General features: G+C 38.7%; 1 protein-coding gene across 2 annotated transcripts in view; it reads left to right on the forward strand.

Annotated features, from left to right (window-relative positions):
* The window catches only part of Tbck (TBC1 domain containing kinase), a 245,798-nt gene that overhangs the window by 214,735 nt on the left and 8,072 nt on the right, over window positions 1–22,991 (forward strand). For both annotated transcript variants that reach the window (XM_008841262.3, XM_008841261.3), the window contains exon 25: window positions 12,436–12,595. In XM_008841262.3, coding sequence (XP_008839484.1) covers window positions 12,436–12,595 — 160 coding nt within the window. The remainder of the gene's footprint in view (window positions 1–12,435; window positions 12,596–22,991) is intronic.

Below are 22,991 nucleotides of genomic sequence, written 5' to 3' on the forward strand. Positions count from 1 at the left end.
TCTAGAGTGGTCAATCCTACCTCCTATTCTTATCACACCATCCTCTGAAGAGGTTACCCAAACTGCCAATAGGGAATAGGGACATAGACCACTCTAGCTTCTTCCAACAGGGACGCAGGGTGAGGCAATTGGAATACCCCTTCAGTGGGCCTATCTAAAAGACTCCCAAATTGCATAACTCTTATCTCTAAGGGGAAAAGAAAGTCCTTGAATCGTGAATAGGAGATGTGAAGGAGAAGTAAAGGCAAGAGTAATTAGCATTACAAGTTCTACACAGGGAACTAGAAAAAAGTCAGAACAGGGCAATTTTCACATGTTCATATGAGAGTCCATTGGAATTTCCTGACAAGGTCCAAAAGCATCCCTCTATTGGGTCCCTCTTCATTTTTCTTTTGTCTTCCAAGGCTGGACTCAAGATTTGCTTTCAGGTATTTTGGTAGCTGTTGGAGTGGTCAGAATCAGTGTCAGTTCCCTTTCAAAGGCTTCACCACATGGAGGAAGGATTTGGGGGCTTTCAGGCCCTCTGCTAGATGGCCTGGGTTCTCAGGCCTCTGCTAGATAGTGCTTTGAAAGAAAATGAAAGCTCAACTCGGTGCAAATCCTCTGGGAATCAGTAAGTATCATACATAACATGAAGGATGGGGTGCTGCTCCTAGATGCCCTTTGACTGAGGTGTCTGTGCTACCTATGCATTGCCCTTCAGAGCTAGAGAACAGAAAGATTTGTAAAATAATCTGTGTTGCGAACTGTGTAATCACATAAAATCACAACTAATATTTCCTTATACCTCTTCATATGATTTCAAGTAGTTAAAGGCAAGGAAAAAAGATTGCATTGTAATGAAAAGATTCATAAATTTAGTGCTTCAAATTGTTATGTTAAAATGTAAGATTTAATTTTTTTAGATGTCAGCGCTCTTATTGCAACTGGTAAAATATTATTCTCTGTAGTGTTGTTGGTAATTTTTAAAAGAATATATAAAATGCAGTTATTTGTTAGGTTGTTTTAGTATGGGAAATATAAGCTATCAAAATATTTTATACAAAAAAAATGAGTATACAGACAATATGTAGTAAGAACCAGTGAGAGAAGGAAGCCAAAAACTGCATCAATAAGAACATAATCTCTGGGTAAGACAAGTCAGAGACTTGTATCCTTTTAATTTTTGTAGCTCTAGCACCAGGCTTAGCACTTAAGCTTCCAGAAAGAATTTATAGAAGGGGAAGGGCAGGATGCCAGACTCCAGAACCCCTTAGTCGCCTCCATGCCCTTCAATTAGAGCATTAAGAGGCAATACATAAACCCTGTCTATATTCCATACTTCTCCCACTTAAGCTCTGAGGCAAGTCAGTACTCACAAGAATGCAGTAGAATCCGAATTTAAAATGGAAGCATTCATCTCCACCTACATTCACTCATTCCATAGGTCTTTATTTGAGCTAGTTACTATGTGCCAGTTTGCCAGATTTTGGAGAATTATTTTTTTTAAAATGAAAAATTCTTTGCATTTATTGCAATTATGTTTAAATTGGAAAGATAAGCATACCTAGAAAGGGGCCTTATAAAACAGTAAGCAAAAATAAAGAAGGGCAAAGGCTAGGGCCAGAAGAGTTTTGATAGACTACTCAAGGAAAACCTCAAGAAAAGGTACAATTTCAACAGAACCAGGATATAAAGAGGCTATCTATAAATAAGGTATTGAAGAACATTCTTTTTCAATCAGTTTTTTTTTATTGATTCTTTGAGAATTTCATACAATGCATTTTGATCTATTCAGCCCCCTCCCCAACTCCTCGCCCTTTGTATGTATTTTTTGTTTTGGGTTTTATTTTACTTTATTTTTTTATTTTATTTATTTTTTTTTTTTTGAGACAGGGTCTTATTTTGTAGACCTAGATGACCTAGAAGTCACTATGTAGATCAGGCTGGCCTAGAACTCACAGAGATCCACCTGCCTCTGCCTCCCCAGTGCTAGGATTGGAAACAGCATGTGCCACCATGCCTGGTCTAGAAAGAAGCATTCTTCACAGAAGAAAGAACAAGGTCAGAGACCTTGGTGTATGAACATCCTGGATATTTTAGAACAGCAAGAAGACCAGAAAAATAAGAGCTGGAGTCAGGAAATAGAAGCTAACAAGTGATGGATAGTCTGAAATATCTGCTGTATGGGTTATTACCCTTATTACCCCAGTGTCAATACGAGTTCCTGAAAACCCACTGTGGGAGATTTACCCAGTTGGTTTAAGACATTTTACAGAAGATGCAAATGTACATGGCAATTATAATGTATGCTATACTTGTCCCAGAACCAGAGACACTGTGAATGACTAAATTTCAGTGAGCTAACTTCTAATAATAGTTGTCATTAACATCTTACCTCATCTCAAACATAGTGCTAGTTCTATGATGTACAACTGTTTGATCACTTTGATTGATGAAGAAACTGAGGCTTATAGAAGATAAAGAACCATATAATGGGCAGCTGGCAGAGCCAACTTCAGGCTTCTAAACATTTGCCAGGTACCTAGTAGTCTCTACATAGGCTGTTACACATAAACAAAACTGAATGCATGAGTTAATACAAATTAGTGACTAAATGTCGTGCACATTGATTCTCAAACAATGGATATACACTCAGATACTATCCACATTCCTTCATATCCTCCCTCAGTGTGTATTGAGGGCATAATTGCTAGCAGAACAAATCTGCCTGTGCTCATCTTTAAACAAACTGCAGCCACAAAAATCAAGGAAAACAACTTTTGGGAGGCGGGGTGGGGCGGGACAGGGTCTCCTTGTAGCCCCAGCTGGCCTGGGCAACTTTACAAATCTTTTTTAAGATTTTTTTACTAATTAAATAAGTAATTAGTACACTTCTGAAATAATTTCCCTTCTCCCCTGCCACAAAATATACAGAATAGAAAAGTTTATATTTTTCCTTCTCTTAAGAAAGTTATTTTGGAAATGTTAATGTTTTCTATATCTTGTTTCATCCTCCACTTCTGTTTTGTTTTGGAAACAAGGTCTCAGTTATCTCCCAGGCTATCAAGCTATCCTCAAACTTGCTGAATAGCCCCTCTGGCTGGCTGGAACTCAATGTCCTACTGCCTCCACCTTCCCAGTGCTGGGATTCTACCATCTCTGGCTTTCTGCTCTGTTTTATAAGTCAACTGCATGAGAAGACTTTTTTTATCTAACATAATTTTTATGTCTTCATATGGGTGAATTTAAGGAACTAACTCACCATCACCACTCTTACAACTGCTGCCTGGAACTCTATTGAAACTGCAGTCCCTTAGCTATTATCCAGGTTTGGATTATAGGATTTGAGAAATGCGTTAGCAAACCTGCATTCTTAAAAAATTTCCAACTGTGGTTGAGAGGATGAGAGAGGAAAGCAGTAAGTAGACAGTGCAGGCAAAGAAAGCTGAAGGTTATGGAGATAGACTGTACCCACAGCCCCTAAACACTAGTAGAGGCGCCCAAGAAATAGCAGTCTAAACTGTAACATTACCAGACACTAAGAAAGCTAAACAGCAACGTTTTGCTGAGATTATATTTTCGGTTTGTTTTTATAAGAAAGAAACATTGTTGGGTGTGGTGGTAGCACACACTTGTGTTACTCTAGGTAAAGTTATGGGAATTTTGAAGAAAGCAATAATGGCTTACAACAAAGAGGCAACAGAAAGTGTTTCTTATATAGCACCATAAGTTTTTAAGTAATGTTAATAGTTTCAAAGGTAATACACAGCCCAACTGTTGTTGTGATAGTTATAAATATTTAGAGTTTCAAATTTCGTGGGTTCACTTTAAGGGTGGCCTTAGTCATGCAAATGTAAGTTCAACTGATGTTATCTGTAAACAGAAATACTTTGAAGGAATGTTAATCTCATTTGCTTGAAGTCAAGGCTGAATTTTTACAGCTTTATTTCTAAACCTCTTAAGAAAGAAAGAGCACTGGCTACTCTTGCAGAGGATCCCAATTTGGTTCCCAGCACCCTCATAGTGGCTAACAACCATTCTTAACTCCAGTTCCAGGAGATCGGGCACCTTCTTCTGACCTCCCCGGGCATTGCATAACACAGGTGCACTTACATACATGCAGGCAATACACTCATACACATAAAATAAAAATAATAAAAATACAAAAAAAAAAAAGAAAGAGAGAGAGGAAGGAAGGGAAAAAGGGAAGGGGAAGGGAGGGCTGCAACTACAGGCCTAATTTATTTCAAAAACATAAGCCCACTGTTTGCTTTATTACATCATTCTCATTTTTAGTGAATGCTAATATTATTCTTTTCACTATGTCCCTAAGTAATTTCTGAAACGTCTTCAGAGTAATGTAGTCAGAGCAAGCAACAGAGATAATGGTAAGGACGTGCTGTAAGATTTTGTTCAACCTACTTGTTTATATTCAGTCACCTAAATTAAATTTTCCGTCCTTTTGGATTCTCATATCTGAATGCACCTTCTTTAATGTGGGGTGTATGATAGCCACTGCTGAGGAATATCTCCACTGCCTGGATTAATAATAGTTGTGAGAGTTAAATTAGCAGTTGATGTCATTTACTGTTTTGTCCCTGGATCCTAACCAGTCAGTCTCTTTTAAGGAAAGCAGGGAGGGAGGGAGGGAGGGAGGGAAAAAGCAGAAAATACAGTGATAACAGTACCTGGCTCCATTTGGAATGGAGGTTATTTAGGTCCTGTTCATGAGGGCTGAAGTGATAACTCTGGGCTCTGCCCTATAAGCAGCCATGGAAAGTTTCTCAGCAGAAATGTGAAAATCAGGTCACTTTGTTTATAAATTTTAACTTGACAAGATTGTGAATACAATGGATTTCTCAGAAAAAAAAATGGCAAAAATTGTAGAAAGCTACTCTTGCAATACTCCAGGCCAAGGAAATTAGTGTCTCACATAGACAAACCATGGAGGAAGTAGAGGTGGGAGGAAGAGATTTGTCACAGAGGCAGAGCATTAGCTGGGTCCACTGCCGTGGTGTTAAAAATGAGGTTCTAGACTTGGGTGCTTTGGCAGGATGGTGATGCCAGTTCAAATATGGTAACAGAGTTAGTAAAGAAAATATTTGATCATTTTTTATTTCAATTAATGCTACTCAGTTATATATGGAGAAACCGTGTGCTGAGTTTTTGTTAGTTTTTTGTTTGTTTGTTTGTTTGTTTGTTTGTTTGTTTGCGTCTTTTTCAAGATAGGGTCTCCCTGTAGCCCCAGCTACACTATGTAGACCAGGCTCACCTTGAACTCACAGAGATCCGCTGCCTCTGCCTTCCGAGTTCTGGGATAAAACGCGTGTGCCACCATGCCCAGCTCAGATGGATTTTAAAGATGTCTTGCATTAACTAAAATGAGTTAACAGAGAAAACAAGCCAACAGAGATACACATTCTTTCATACATGGTCTAAGATTGGTGTGATCTGATATGGAGGTTTAGTACCACTAAGTGCAGTACTCAGCAAAGCACTGTTCTTTTAGGATTTAGAAAAACATGAGATTGGTTTTCAGTTGAATTCTGGAGCCTATATTTTAAAGGAATTAATATTTTTGTAAAGTGAAGTTTCTGAAATATGAGCATTCATTCATGTAATTTATTTCTTTGATATATTTGTGTTCTCAGAACTGATTTTTTTTCTCTGTTTATTAAAATATGGAATATCTACTTAGTATATTGTTACATAGTCAGTATTAGCTACTTTTCTCCTTGCTGTGATCAAATATCTGACAAGAAACAACTGAAAGAAGGAAGGGTTTAGTCTGGCCAAGGTTAAGGGGCTAGAGTCAGGCAGGGAAGGTGTGGCAGCAGGAGCTTGCTCACATCTGCTGTCAGGAAATCCGACAGAGGAGAAGGCTGGTGCTCAGCTGGCTTCCTCCTTTCCCCTTTCTGTTCAGTCCAGCACTCCAGCCCATGGGTGGTGCCATCTACATGCAGAAAGTGTCTTCCCCTCAGTTAACCCTCTCTGGAAATACACAAAGACGTGTGCCTAATTAATGCCCTATGTGTTTCTTAACCTAGCCAAGTTGACAATCTAAATTACTCATGTCATAGACTGATTAATGTGTACAGAAAAATCATCTCTTAACAACTTAGAAGATAAATGCATACTGTGCACACCTGTTTGTTAGTGCTGTTCCAGCAATCCAACTTGTCATAATGAATTTACATTTTTTCTGATTTTTCCATTGAGTTATTAGATTTTGTTTAATGTGAACTTTTTGTTATAAGCACATCCTAAATGCCCTTTAGCAGTGTTCAGCTGAGTGTTGGATCTTTGTGTGAGGGAATACAGCTTCCTGTAAGAAAAAATAAGATGCAGCCTTTAAGCTCACCATGAACCAAAGACAACTCCTGTTTACTGGAGTATATCCTACAGTACAGTCAGAGTAGTAATCAGCTCTATTCTAACTCCTGGCCAAGTAACAGGTATAAAACCTGATACTGGCCAGGCATGGTGGCGCATGCCTTTAATCGCAGCACCCCGAGGCAGAGGCAGGCAGATTTCTGTGAGTTCAAGGCCAGCCTGGTCTACATAGCAAGTTCCAGGCCAGCTAGGGCTACGGGGAGACCCTGTCTCAAAAATAAAGTAAGTAAGTAAGTAAGTAAGTAAAAACCTGATACTTTCTTAACTACAGGCTAAGTATCTCTTATCCAAAATATTTGGGATTAGAAGTGTTTTAAATTTAGAATTTTTCTCAGATTTTACAACATTTGTATATACGTCAAAAGATACCTTGGGATGGAACCCTCAGCTAAATGTGAAATTTATGTACATATACAGTTTCTACACATGGCCTGATATATTTTAGTATTTTTGCATAAAAAACAAAGTTTCGTGGTGTGAAATTTTTCATTTGTGTTGTCAGGTCAGAATTTTGTCGGGGGCGGGGTGGATCTTTTTGAGATAGGGTCTCCCTGTAGCCCCAGCTGGCCTGCAACTCACTATGTAGACCAGGCTGGCCTCGAACTCACAGAGAACTGCCTGGCTCTGCCTCTTGAGAGCTGGGATTAAAGGCGTGCGCCACCACATCGGGCTGTCGTGTCAGAATTATAAGATTTTAGAGCAATTCAGATTTTTAGACTAGGGATGCTCAAGATGTATTGCTGTGTATCAAGGATTTCCTTGTAATTCCTGCTAAATTCATTAATTGTGCTTTTTTTTTTCCTTTGAGTAGTTCTTGAAACTCCTAATTTCTTTTGAACATTGGGATGTTAAAAATCAGGGCTTACTGATATCATCGCCACATTCACTAAAGCCAAACTGAAAATTGTGGTGGCATTGTTGGAACCCACACTATCAAGATGCATACATGATTGAGGCTAATCACCACCACATGCTTCGGCATAGTCCTTTATAACTCCAAACTAAGCATTCTCAAGCTGTAGCTTTTTAAATTCTTAATTTGTAAAGTAATAGTACCTGACTATTGGGTAGTGCACTCAGTATAACACCTCTTTGAATGTGAAAATGACTTACTCCACATCTGCAATTTTGCTGATGTACAATGGCATTTTTAAATGTAAAATGTGAATGAAGAGAATTTACATTTGTGCCTATAACATTAGGAAAGCAATGGCATTTCATTGCTTTCCTAAGTACAGACTAAAGTATGTGCTGTTGTGTGTTCATCTCCAATACTACTTTGTTATGAAGGAGCTATACAACTCATCTTCCACAGTGGAACAATGAAAAAACATCCAGGCACTTAGATCATAGAGTTTATCTCAGCATAGGAATGATCACAGTTGGCAACTTGAAGTCACCAACTGTCAGGTACTACCTTCTACTTCACTCAGCCTAAACAAGAAATAACCAAAACTCTGTTTTTCATTCTTTTTTAAAAGATTATTTTTAATTATGTGTATGTACCTGGGGGTTGTACTCATGGAATTCCAGAGGCATCAGACCCTCCTGGATCTAAAGTTAGAGGCAGTTGTGAGCTACCTGGGGTACTGGGAACTGAACTCAGATCCTCTACAAGAGCAGTATGTGCTATAACCTCTGATCCATCTCGCCAGGCTTCAGTTCATCACTCCTTTATAAAATACAAAATATGGCTGGGCTTGGTGGCTCACGCCTTTAATCCCAGCACTCGGGAGGCAGAGGCAGGTGGATCTCTGTGAGTTCAAGGCCAGCCTGGTCTACATAGTGAGTTCCAGGACAGCTGGGGCTACAGGGAGACCCTGTCTCAAAAAGCGCCCCCCCCAAAAAAAAATACAAAATATGGACTGGAGAGATGGCTCAGCAGTTAAGAGTATCTGACTCTTCTTTCAGAAGACCCAGGTTTGAATCCCAGCTCCACATGGCAGCTAACACCCATCTGTAACTCCAGTTCCAGGGACTCTGATGCCCTCTTCTGTCTTCTTCAGATACTGTACATACATGCAGGCATAACACTCATACACATGAAAAAATTTAAATTAAAAAAATATAAAATATACTCAGTGTGATGGTTACTGTTAACTGTCATTTTGACAGGATCTGGAATCACCTGGGAGACAAACATCCAGACAAAACTGTGAGGGATTATTTAGCCTCTGGGAATACCTGAGAGGGATTATCTTGATGAGGTTAATTGAGGTGGGAAGATCCACACTAGAAGTGGATTATACCATTCCCTGGGTTGGGTCCTCAGCTCTATAGAAAGGAGAAAGCTAGCTGAGCTCTGTTTCCTGATGGTGGGTGCAATGTGACCAGCTATTTCAAGCTTCTGCTTCTTTCACTGCCCCTCTAGGATGGACCTTAACTGATCTGAACTTTCTCCCGTGGCTTACTTTTTTCAGGGTATTTTATCACAAGGACAGGAAAAGAGACACACTCAGTGTTTAATTATGATTTTGAAGGACTCAACAAGTTTTTTAAAAAAAATATTCAGCTGCATACCTTCACAATATAATCTGACCATCTCTAAGATGTCTAGAAATTACCTAGAGGGAATCTACCTCATCCTAATGTCAGTCATGTAAGAATTTCTTTTATAAGCAATGAAATACATAATTACCAAGGATAAAAGGTCCTTACATAACCTAAAGTATTTTCTTCATTGTCAAGCTTGCTAAGACAAAAGAGACTCATTGTAAATGCACTGATTTATAACTAGGCCCAGCTCATTCTCCTGTCCTTTGCCAGCAATGCAGTTATGGATGGAGGGTTTAGGGGTTTGACAACCCTGTGTGTACAAACATCTGTGCTTAGTCTCTGTGCTACAAGTTTCATGACACAGTGTTCTTGGAAGAGTGTTCTCAGATGGTTTCCAGGATTTTTCCATTGAAGTATACTAGTAATAAGGAACAGTGGTTTAAATCTCTGCTTCCTTTATGTGTTGTGTTCCAAATATAATCAAAAGAAAGATTTAAAATATTTTGTGTTTTGAATAATAATTTTCCTCTTCCCCAGAAGTCTGTTAGCATCATATTTTGTAAAGCATTTTGACATTTAATCTACATTCTTTTAAAACTATCAAACCATAAAGCATAACTCGCAGAAAATTCTGGAAAAATAGCAAGTTTATGACATACTTTTAGTGACTAAAAGGTAGTTTGGATGAAATTCTTCCTTACAAGTACATAATAAATAGCATAGAAAGATGGTTCAGCTGCTGTCTATGGTGTAGTGTTATTACTGGAGATTGGATTTTTTTTTTTTTGGTTGTTTTGAGACAGGGTCTCCCTATAGCCCCAGCTGGCCTGGAACTTGCTATTGAGCCCAGGCTAGACTCAAACTCACAGAGATCCACCTTCCTCTGCCTCCCAAGTGCTAGAATTAAAGGTGTGCACCACCTTGCCCATCAGATTCTATTCTAATATGTGACTTAACAAATAAATTCTAGGTATTAAAATGTGAGTTTATGTTACAAAATGTAACACATCCTAAGTACTATCTTTTATTACCTCTACCTCCATGCCCTCCTACCCTGTCAGCTGGGGCATGGCCTGATACGGTTATCCCATACAAACATGATGGCCAAGGTTCACCCTTTCACCAAGGGCAGTGTCTGGGGCTCTTCTGAGTCAGAAAGGTAGGAAGCATAAACATTTCTGTCCCAGTATTTGACTAGGATAGATTTGTATTACTTTTCCTGCTACTGTAAAAATTATTAAAAAAAAAAAAAAAAAAAAAGATGTTCCCAGTTTATAATGCTGTTTGTTAAACAGAAATTCTCTCTGGCAGCTGGCTCAGACCTGATAGGTAGAGATATATTGTTGAAAACGAATACTCGGGCTCCTGATTGGTGTTAAACATTTCCATTTTAAGGTATATCTTTACTGAAACTAAAAGTACTTTGAGGTTTTTTTTTTTAAGTACTTTCAGGATAATGTATTCTTTTAAAAAAAAGATTTTTTTTTATTATTTTATGTGTATGAGTATGTTGCCTACATGCATGTAAGTGCACCTGTGCCATGAAATGCCTGCAGAGGTCAGAAGAAGGCATTGGATCCCATGCCTAGAACTGGAGTTCCAGGTTATTATACATGGCCACCATGTGGGTGCTAGGCATTGAACCTGGGTTCTCTGCAAGAGCAGCCAGTGCTCTTAACCACTGAGCCATCTCTCCAACCCCATGATTATTAGTGCTTTCATTATTAATGTTAAACATTTTTCTGTAAAGAAAAAAGAAAAAATAAAGTAACAGTTGAGTAGAAAATGTGGAATATAAAAAGCGTAGTCATTATCCACCACCATGCTCTCTTTTTTTTTCCTGAAGTGATGAGGACAGAACCCACAACCTCATACATGTTGTTTACCATCATTCTTGAAATATGAGCCTCAGAAGTTCTCTTTGCATTAATGAGGACATGGAGAGTGGGAGAGGAAGAAGACACTAAGAGCTGAGGGCCTGCAGACTGAGATAGTGAGAAACTGTCATTTCAAGGATTAGAATGTTTCCTCTTGTGTGATGGGTTAGCAGGGACAGTATTACTTGCTTGTGTAAAGTCCTGAAGTGGAAGTTTGAAGAGGAAATACCTCTGTTGAACACAAACTACTTTCACAGGAGTCACCAGTGATTATTAAGAGTATAGATGTTACCTTAACTCCCTATACACCAGGCTGCGTGTTCACTTTGCTTTTAGCCTTTCTCCACAGGGTTGCCAAATGAAAATCTAATACGCTGCTTTTTTACTTAACATACTTTAACTTTCATTGCTGGAGGAATAGGCTATCACAAACAAGGCTAAACTATGGCTCCACCTCCATTTCCAGTCTCATGTTACCTCAAGTTCTCCACACTCTGAATTCCACGGGTGTTGTCCTTCCTTGCCCTTAACTGGCCATGTGCCTCCCCACTGTAACTACAAAATGTCTGCCTAGGCTTTTCACCTGCTCCACAGCGCTGTCCTGCCTCCATTCTATCCCTCTGCCTTGATTAGCTTTTATTTATTCTTCAAAATTTTAATTTTGCCATCACTTCATCAGTGGAAATCTTCCCTGCCCTTCACATTTTGATCTATCTGTAAAAGAATCATAAATCTTCTAGAGTAGTTTCTACAGTTGTTATTTTGGGTTTATTTGAAGTCATTTGATTAATGAATGATACATAAGACTCTCTCTATATATGACCATATTTTTTGATTTCCAAAGTTCTATTTTCATTTATCCAGTTATTTATTTAGTAAAGCACATTTTTAAGATCTTATGCCATTTCTAAATATTTTAACTTAATGTATGTCTTTATTTTTTAAAATAAAAGTAATAATTATTTAGAACATTGAAATTTCTCTAAAGTACAAGAAAAAAATAAGACCTCACCCCATTTGGTGAATGTAAAATTAGAATATGTGAGATGAGCTTGCTTGACAAATAACCAACAGCAGAAGTGTTTCCAACTAGGGCATGTGACCTTTAACAGTTCTAAGTGGAATTCGATTTAGCATTCACTTTCCCAAATTTGACTTCAGCTGATCCACTTGCCAGAATCATTCCTTTTAAATAACTCTGGTCACGGTAATGAACTGAAAAACATTCATATGGCACGCTCAGAATTGCCATGATCTGCATCAGGATCACCTTCACAAACTTTACTGATGAAGGATTACATCTTGGGGTTGGAGAGATGGCTCAGCTGTTAAAAGCACTTCTGCTCCTGCAGAAGACCTGGGTTTGGTTCCCAGCACCCACATGGCAGCCCACAACTGTCCTTAATTTCATTTCCAGGGGATCTGACACCCTCTTCCAGCCTCCACAGGCATTACAAACACGCAGGCAGAGCACTCATACATACACATAAAATATAAATAAATAAATAGAAATTATATCTTTAGCTACTTTTCCTTTCTCTTTTCCACTTCATTTTCTAATTTAATTTTTGCCTCCTAGAGGGTCTTACTTCATTTAGATAAAATACTCAGATAAGCATTGGAAATGTTTAGTACTGTTGTCTAGGAATAAAGTACCTCTTTCTTTTCCTTAAACTTAGCTTCTCAGCTTTATTCGGGGCCACATTTCAGGCAGCATCAACATCCCATTCAGTGCAGCATTCACAACAGAAGGAGAGCTTAGCCAAGGCCCTTACACAACTATGCTCCAGAACTTCAAGGGGAAGGTCATTGTTATCGTGGGACACGTGGCAAAACACACAGCAGAGGTGAGAACTCAGAAATGTCATGGATGTATTCTCAACTGTTTGCTTGTCTACTGTCCAGGTTGTCTAAAAGCATATTTCTTCAGGAGTTGGTCATAAATGAGCTTGTGAGAATCTGTCTGTATCCCACATAGAAGAAATTGTCTGTTGTCCAACCTACAGTTTTCAACATCAGGATGAACAGGAAGCTTACAAATCCAAATGGTAGCTACCAGATGTTATTTGTCCTAAGTCTATGTGTGAGGAGCTTGATCACATGTTTGGTGACATTGAAAGGTGGGGCCTTTAAGAAGTGGGTCCTAGGGGCTGGAGAGATGGCTCAGTGGTTAAGAACACTGGTTGTTCTTGCAGAAGACCCGGGTTTGAATCCCAGCACCCACATGGCAGCTAACAACTGTCCGTAACTCCAATCCCAGGGGATCCGACAGCCTCTTCTGACCTCTGCAGGCAGTGCATGACACAGGTGCACTTACATACATGCAGGCAATACATGCATACACATAAAATAAAAATAATAAATAAAAGTTAAAAAAAAAGTTTTTAAAAAAAAGTGAGTCCTAGTGGTAAATCAGTGGTAAATGGTCAGTTGGGGGTATGCTTCTTTAAGGGATTGTAGGACCCAGTCACTCTGCCTTCTTATAACAAGATGTGATCTCTTCTTCAAGTGCATTCCTCTCACTCACCATGAGCACAGAACACTATGTATGCCTTTGGACTTCCACCTCTGAAACCATGAGCTAAGTAAACCTTCTTTCTTTACAGTTTGCCTACCTCAGATATTTTCTTATAGTAGTGAAGAATAAATTAATATGATAGCATGAGTTTTCAAGGGATTTTTTTTTTCCCTGCTTTCTGAAACTTCAAAAATAAAGACTGAATTCTCTCTGTCAGAGAAAAAAAACAGTAGGGCCAGAGTGCAGGTTCTAAAAGCTGGTCAGGTAATCAAGGCAAAGGGATAGAATAGAGGTAGGACAGAGTTGTGGAGCAGATTAAAAATTTAGGCAGACATTTTATAGTTACATGTCTATTACATGGCCAATTAAGGGCAAGGAAGGACAACGCCCATGGAATTCAGAGAGTGTAGAGAACTTGAGGTAACCTGATGCTGGAAGTGGAGGTGGAGCCATGGTTTGGTCTTGTTTGTGATAGTCTTTCTCCCCAGCAACAAAAGCAGAAAAGCAGCATATTAGATTTGCATTTGGGTAACTCTGTGGAGAAAGGCTAAAAGCAAAGTGAACATGCAGCCTGGTGTATAGGGAGTTAAGGTAACATCTGTACTCTTTTTAAAAAAAAAAAAATTATTATTTTTATTTTATGTGTATATTGCGCCCATGTAAGTGCAGTGTCCACGGAGGTCAGAAGAAGGTACCTGGGATTCAAATCTGGGTCCTCTGCAAGGGCAGTCAGTGCCCTTAACCGCTAAGCCATCTCTTCAGCTCTTCGACTATACTCTTAATAATCACTGATAACTACTGTGAAAGTAGTTTTTGTTCGACAGAGGCATTTCCTCTGCAAACTTCCACTTTAGGACTTTTTTAAAAAGTGAAATGATAGAGTTTTAAAAGTTATGACATAGCCAGGCATGGTGGCGCATGCCTTTAATCCCAGCACTCCGGAGGCAGAGGCAGGTGGATCTCTGTGAGCTCAAGGCCAGCCTGGTCTACATAGTGAGTTCCAGGACGGCTGGGGCTACAGCACGACCCTGTCTCAAAAAGACCAAAAAAAAAAAAATTATGACATAAGCAAGTAATATTGTCCTTGCTAACCCATCACACAAAAGAGGAAACATTCTAATCCTTCATTGAAATTAGTTTCTCAACTGTCTCAGATTGCAGGCCCTCAGCTTTTAGCTGGTTCTTCCTTTATGAGCCCTTTACATCTCTATGAAAGGGACAAACCACAACTGTGGTTATTAAACATGAAGACTGGAAGAATTTTGATAATAGACTATTTTAAATATCAAAAAATTGGGCCCATGTGATGTCTCAGCAAGTAAATGCACTTGCTGCCAAACCTGATGACCAAGGTCAAATCCCTGGAGCCCACAAATTGGAAGGAGAGAAGTGATTGCCTCAGGTTGTTCCCAGACCTCCACACATGCCTCCCACCTCCCCAGATGCATACAAAATGAATGAATGAAGAAATATATAAATACATAAAACATTTTTAAATATCAGAAAAATTGTTTTAGAAGTATAGGTCAGTGATAGTCATTTTTGACAGTAAATGAAAGTCAACCTTGATTCTGAATCTTAACTATCTTCAAGATTAGTTATATCTTAAGGCACACGCTTCATATAAATTTTATCTACTGTGTATCAGAGAACATCTAAATATGCCCTTTTCAAGATGATCACTTAAATGCTTAATCTCAAGACAGTGACAAAATTTTATAATTAAATCCATGATACTTCTATAATAAGTACTATTTTACTACTACTGTTGTATTGGTGCTGCATCACTCCAGTGAAATGTGTCTATTTTTCATTGTAGTGCACATCAGTATATTCATGCCAAGTAAATATTCTTGAAAATCATATACTTCTAGCTTCCAGGTAATATATAGCTTTGAGAAGGAATCCCAACAATAATCCAAATTATGGATTAGTCTTTATAAGCAAGACACTGGTAAGTACATTACATATATGATCTCATTTATTCTTCATTACAGGTCTGTAAGGGAATATGATAGTTGAATTAATTGTCAACTTGACAGACTTTAGATTCTTCTGGGAGACAGTCCTCTGAGCATGCCTGTGGGAGATTATCATGACTGTATTAATTGAGGTGGGAAGCCCCACCCACCTTGGGTGGCACCATTCTGTAGGTGGGACCCTGCATTGTGTAAGTGGAGAAGGAGCTGAGCAGCAACATACACTCATTGCCCTCTGCCTCCTGACTGTAGACACAATGTGACCAGCTGTTTCAAGCTCCTGCCGTCTTGATTTCCCTATCATGATAGCTTGGACCCTGAACTATGAGCCAAAATAAATCGTTTCTCCTTTAAGTTGCCTTTCAGGGCCAGGCGTGGTGGCACACACCTTCAGTCCCAGTAGAGGCAGATGGATCTCTGTGAGTTCAAGGTGAACCTAGTCTACGTAGCTAATTCCAGCTGGAGCTACAGGGAGACCCTGTCTCAAAAAGACCAAAAAAAAAAAAAAAAAAAAAGTTGTCTTTCAGGACATTTTATCACACTAACAGGAAAAGTAAGACAAGAAGGAATCATTCTCTACATCTCAAACATAAGAAAAACTTGGACTCAGAGTGTCTAATATGCCTGTGTCCAAGCCAGGACTGAAATACAAGCCTGTATCACTCTACAGTTCTTGCCTTTAACTCAGTGAGCTCATGAGGCTTTTGTGTCTGAATACTGCCCTGTCCCTTTTTTTTTTTTGTCTTTTTGAGACAGGGTCTCCCTGTAGCTCCAGCTGTCCTGGAACTCACCAGGCTGGCCTTCAACTCACAGAGATCTGCCTGCCTCTGCCTCCCAAAGTTCTAGAATTAAAGGCAAGCACTACCATGCCAGGCAAATATTTATTATTTTTATTTTATGTGTGTGCATGTATTACCTGCATGCATGTGCACCTGTGTCATGCAGTGCCTGCCCAAGGAGATCAGAAGAGGGCATCAGATTCCCCTGTAACTGAAGTTACAGACGTTTGTTAGCCGCCAGTTGGGTGCTAGGAACCAAACCCAGGTCCTCTGGAAGAGCAGCTAGTGCTCTTAACTGCTGAGCCATCTCCAGCCCTCCTGTGCCATTTTTTAAAACAAGCTTATTCTGACTTGTACACAGTGCATCCCAGAGTATGAACAAAGACCTGAAATAAACGCCTACCAAAATTAGGGCCTTATTTTCATAAAACATTATTGAAAGATAGTTTCTAATAAGTAGACCCTATAGGTTTACTGCTCTTTAGACTGCCGAATGCCTCCAAACATCCTAATCATATTAATTCTGCCATTTGTGTTTGTTCTAATATTACCATATAGGTTAAAAGCATATATAATCAATAGATAGCTTGTTTATGTTTAAGCCATTAATTTAAAAATTATTATCTGTTATATATAACCCAGTAAATTTTAAATTTCAAAATATGAGGGGAATCTAGAAGAATGAATATTCACATGCAGTAATAAAATGTATAGTAATAATGAGCCATCATATTCTAAATTAACTTATCAGCGTTATGTTTATCAGAATCAGGTACTATCAAATGATATCTTTTTCTTTACATCTTTCATGCTGACTCATTGTTTATAAACAATGACTAAACAAATTATATGCACAGCTATTAATGCTTCAGTCCAACAGCAGTAATTCATTTTTGACTAACAGTTTTAAATATTTACATAAAGACATATCTAACAGTTTTCATCATAGGTCTAAAAGAGAAACTTAGATACTTATTTGTACTGTTTCCTATTTCTCTGTGCTGCCCAGATCTGCACAGCAATGCAGATGTTTCCCCATACCGAATGAATTAGATGCACGCCAGTCAGAGCATGTTCTGGAATTCCACTGTGTCTGTGTGTGTTGAATCTCCACTCCACCACCCATTGCAAATCCATTCTGACTTTTCACAAAGTACGTCCCAGAGTATGAACAAAGACCTGAAATAAACGTCTACCAAAATTAGGGCCTTATTTTCATAAAACATTATTGAAAGATAGTTTCTAATAAGTAGACCCTATAGGTCTTCACACTTCTCTCCAACCCACAAAGGATAATTTCCATGTGCTCTAAATTCTGGTTGTTTGGCTAGTGGAGAGTTCTAATAAGTTATAGGATGGAAAGGGAGCAGTATATTTGTCCTCATGGGTTTTTCTCAAAAATGATCTCAGAGGGCCAAGGCGTGCACCACCACACTTGGCCTCTTCCACATACTTATATCAAGTAAAATAAACTGAATCAAATAGGCAAAAAGGTCATTAGAAGATACAGAGTCAACTCAAAAACAAAACGACCTATTCTCTTTCTCAAAAAACGAAACAAAACAAAAAAGAAATCAAAAGAAGTTCTTTTTTAATTAAAATAAATGAAAAGGGAAACACAGCACACCAAAGTGTTTAAGATCAAGTGGAATTCATCTCAGTGGTATAAGGATGACTCAGTATATGTAAATTAAAAATTAAAAAGTGACATACCATATTAACAGAATGAAGTACAAAAAATATGATCGTCTCAACTGATGCAAAAATGCAACAATGATAAAATGCAACATCCTTGTGTAATAAAACTGATGAACTGATTAGGTATAAAAACAGTGTTATACCAAGGGATAAAAAGCTGAAAGTTTTATTTCTAAGACCTGATAAGGGTTCCTGTTTTCATTCAACATTCCTTCACCAATATGCTAGAGGTCCTGGTTAGCAAAATCAGACACAAGAAAAAATTGAAGGTATCAAAATTGGAAAAGAAAAATAACAAATTATTACCATTTGAAATTGACATGATTTCATATGAAAAGCTCCTAAACTCCAACAACAAACCATTAAAACTAACGAAATCATCAGTCACAAGATAAAAAAAATCAACATACAAAAATCAGTAGCAATGTTATGTATCAACAGCAAATAAGGCGAAATAGAAATCAAGAGGACAATTTTTCCTACTAGATATTATAGCCAAAGAAATGAACTCAGAGCTGGGGATATCACTCAGTTGGTAAGGTGCTTGTTGATCAAGCTTCAAGAGCTCAGTTCAATCCCCACAGAGCCCATGTGAAAAATCTCAGTGCAACAGTGTATAACTGTAATCCCAGCATTGAGAAGACAGAGACAGGAGAGGAGGATCCCTGGATCTTACTGACCAGCCAGTGTAGCCAAATCAGTGCGCTCCAGGTTCAGTGAGAGACCCTGGCTCCAAAAGTAAGATGGAGAGTGTCTGAAGAAGACACTCAGTGTCAACCTCTGGCTCCCATACACAGGTGCACATGTGTGCACACACACATGCACAAACAAACATCAAAAAAAATGAAATCCATGTGCCAAGGAGATATTTATACACCCATGTTCATTGTAGCTAAGAAATAGAAACAACTTGAATGCCCATCAGCTGATGAACGAATAAACAAAATATGCTGATTACCTACAGTAGACTACTATTTAGCCATAAAAAAGAATGGAGTCTTGTCATTTGTGACAGCATGGATGAAGTGGAGATCATTATGTTACATGTAATATGCTAGGCACAGAGAGACAAATATTGTATGGTGTCTCCTTCATATTTGGAATCTAAAAATGATCTCTTTGAAATTGAAGTAGATTAGTGGTTGCCAAGGGTGAAGCAAAGGAGCAGAGGGAGAGATGGGGGAAGGTTGGTCAGTGGGTACTGTTACAGTTAGGGAGCATGTTCAGATATGCTAGTGACTATAGATAATCATGATGTCCATTTCCAAAAGCTAGAAGAGAGGATTTTGTAAGAGATGATAAATATTTGATGAAATAGATGTGTTATTTTTGCTTCTTGGCATTTAAAAATAATTTTTACTTTTAAAAAGAACATATTCACTGTAAAAATCTGAATCAAAAGTATATGGCATAAACAGTAGAAATTGTTCCTGCCTGATCCTGCCTCAGACGTCTGTCTCTAGCTTTCATTCTTCAGGAGTAAGTCCCCACCATAAATAAGTCAGTCAATGTGTACATGGGTCAACCCTTTTCTGTGTGTACTAACATACAGATTATTTTTTCTCTTATAAAATGGGGATCCCCAGCATCCCCATCAAAGTGGGGCACAGTAGCATGTGTCTATAACCTCAGTGCTGGGACGTGGAGACAGGCTTCCTGGCAACCCTGGGGCTTACTGGCCACTCTAGTCAAAATGGCAAGCTCCAAGTTCAGTAAGAGACCCTGTCTCACAAAAAAATAAGACAGAGTGCAATAGAGGATATCCAAAGTCAACCTCTGGCTTCTGCACATGCACAGACATACAAGTGTGTCTGTGTGTGGGCACATGAAATAGATATTTTTTTAAACATTTTATTTTTTATGTGGATGAGTGTATTGCCTACATGTATGTAAGTGCACCTGTGTCATGCAGTGCCCCTGGAGGCCAGAAGAGGGCATTGGATCCCTTGGAACTGGTGTTAGGACAGTTGTTAGCTGCCGTATGTATGCTGGGAATCAAACCTGGATCCTTTGCAAGAACAGCCAGTGCTCTTAACCGCCAAGCCATCTCTCCAGCCCCCAAGAATATTTAGTTAGTTAGTTAGTTATTTAGTTATTTGAAGCAGGGTCTCCCTGTAGCCCTAGCTGTCCTGGAACTCACTGTGTAGACCAGGCTGGCCTTGAAATCACAGAGATCTGCCTGCCTCTGCCTCCCAAGTGCTGGGACTACAGGCATGTGCCACCACGCCCGGCTTGAACATTTATTTTTAATACCTGTAGCAACTATTACCAATACTACCCTACTTTCAATCTAAGGTCAAAGTCTCATAAATCTCTTTTTGACAAATCCCCATAGAGAATCCATCTTTCCTGGAAGAAACTGTTGCTTGGTGAGAATGACAATTTGGTACAATAGCAAGGTTTGTGGTTTGTTTTCCTGTGTGAGACTAATACTGTAGGATGTAATTATATCACCAATGGGCATCAAAATTTGAACAAATTAAGAATATAGACTCAAACCCTTGGATCTTTCTCTTGTTAACCCTGACTCCCATTTTGGCTCAAGCTGTCCCTCATAGACTTTAGACTCAAGGAGATTGTCCTGCTATACCTATGTGCTCAAAAGACTAAATGATTCCTAAAACATGTAAAGTCTTCTGATACAGATTGTTGTTGTGTGACACTTTCTGGGGAGACATGAACAACCATCTGCTCACCCAGATAGGGAACCAAAGTAAGGATACCACTGAAGTAAAACTTGGTGAACCAATGAGTTTTATTGGGTTACTTACAGGATATGGATAAGGGGTTACTTACAGGAGCAGAAATGACTCCAAGACAGCTGCAACAACAAAAGCCAGCATGGGTGATGGTGCACCAAAGTGATTCTTTCAAGTAACTCAGTTGGACTGAACCTCTTCCAGGCAGCTCTGCTGGTTTAAGAGTACCTGTCAGCAGTCCATACTGTTTATATACACTTGGGGAGGCAGAGGGCTAGTGCATCCAGTTTTAGGGATTTCCTGAAACTTTTGGGTTGTTTACTTCCTCAGCCTTATGGTATTTCCCTGCAGCATAGAATATTTTACCTCCTTTCAGAGCATCTTGGCAAGCGTCCCTCCAAGATGCAGTGTTTTATAATGGAGGAAATTAGCACATAATTATTATCCTTATAGTAAACCTCTGTAGTTCCAGATAATATATTCCTAGTTCTTCAAATTAATATATTTTAACATAATTTGTGTGAAATATTTTACATTGTAAAAAATTTAATAGATGTCTTTATAGTTAATCTTGAGCATCTAGATAAAGAATGAAAAGCAAATCTCCTTTTTTTTTTTTTCGTTCTTGTCTCTGTAGCCCTAGCTGGCCTGGGACACTATGTAGACCAGGCTGGACTTGAATTCACAGAGATCCACCTGCCTCTGCCTCTGGGATTAAAGGTGTGCGCCACCATGCCTGGTTCCTTCCTGTTTTGTTTTGTTTTTTAATCTGTAAGCACTGGCTATGGTTAAACTTGGACTTCTTCCTGATTTTCCCAGCCTTGTTTGTCAGCAGATGTTTCAGTCTTATATCAGAAAAGAAGGAAATACTTTAAGTAATGCAAACTGGGCATGTTGAACATTATATAAAAGTTACCAGTAAAAACTCTTCTCATAATTCTGGTTTATTAAATGATGGGCAATAACATTTTGATAGACCTGCGAGCTAAAAACTGTCCAGTATAGTCCTATTCTCATAGCTTTCCAGAAACTTTATGAAGTAAAAAAAAATTTCTATACAGAAATTATAATAAAGAGATCATCTTAAACCACCCAATCTAGCATGCCATTTAAGGTGTGAGCTGAAGCTCATTTCCATTTTCCAGAAACAGCTGCCAAATCATCCTCTGATTCTGAGCATTTCACTGCTTACATTCTTGCCCTGCTGGGGACTGCAGCAATTATCACCAGAATAGACTGACTCTTCAATTAATTTTTTAAGAGAGGGCCCAAACTCCAAGGACACTAGTTCCCCTTACCTATCTGTTAGAGCCTTCTGTGTCCCAGAACTGTGCGATGGATCTCTCTCGTCTCCTCAGCCTGTGCTGTTAGAACTGTCTTGTGTCCTCACCCTGCACCAACAGAACTGACTCTGGAACCATCTTTCTCGCACTATGTCTCCCATCAGGACACACCCATAATTTATTCAAAATAGCTTATCCAGCTTCATTGGGGAAATACAAGTTCAACTTCGGCTCCACCCTTAATCCTCACAGACTATCTGGTCCTTTCATCCCTAGTTCACACTCATCCAAAGTCCGGTGTTCTTCCCAACCTCCAGTGTTTCCAGTGGGTGGGTATGCTTGCAGTACTTAGATATGTTAATTCTCAAGCATATTCACATGCATTTATTATCTTTTTGGGTGGAGTACCAAGCTGATGTTGCAAGAAGACACCTTAGTCACCAGCATGGTTTTACTGGGTTAATTAAAAGTCCAGATTATGTCCATTAATAAGAGTCCTTCCTTCTGGAAACAAATTTATCTTGTCCCAGTATCTGTTGTTCTTTATACTCACCCTACCCTTGCACCACTTAATTACTCCTTACCACAAGAATGTGGGTGGCTGAATAGAAAACTAACCACAGTTGCCCTCTTTCCTGACCTGCAGAGATTGGAAGTTGGCTATGATCCATCATAGCTGTTTTGAATCTGAGGTTTTTATCATATGCATTCTTTTCAGTGTGGAGTCTACGTTGTGTGATGACCAGGGGCTGGAACACAATGTGGGCTTACTGTTCTCAGTTGTCTGGTGTAAACAAAAGATGATAAATGATAATTGCCGAAATTCACTTCCCAAATAGTACAGATCAACAAAAATATACCACAAGACTTATTAGCCTCCTGATACACACTGTTATTAGATGATAGAATTTTATCAGAAAAGGATATTCTCTAACATGAACCAGTATGCATTTTCTTTAGAAATAAGAATTATTTCAAACACCGTTGCTATCATATTTACTTTAAATTTTTTTTTCTGTGCAGATACAGCTAGTAGGACTTCTTTGAATGCATAAATTATTATTAAGCAGTAACCTAAAAATCTATGGAAGACTATACTACAAAAACACTGGTGAATATCATAATTTTTGAAATGAAATTCACTAATTAAAGGAAAAAATTTTAATATGGAGTTTACAATTAGTTTAGGAGATCTTTGAACTTTATTTTCTTTTAGGGGGGATTTAGATTTTTTTTCTTATAATAAGAACAAAAGTTTTTCTGAAATCCTTCAGCCACCAGTGAAAT

The sequence above is a fragment of the Nannospalax galili genome, unplaced genomic scaffold (assembly GCF_000622305.1).
Source record: "Nannospalax galili isolate Female #2095 unplaced genomic scaffold, S.galili_v1.0 scaffold41, whole genome shotgun sequence".
Classification (NCBI taxonomy): domain Eukaryota; kingdom Metazoa; phylum Chordata; class Mammalia; order Rodentia; family Spalacidae; genus Nannospalax; species Nannospalax galili.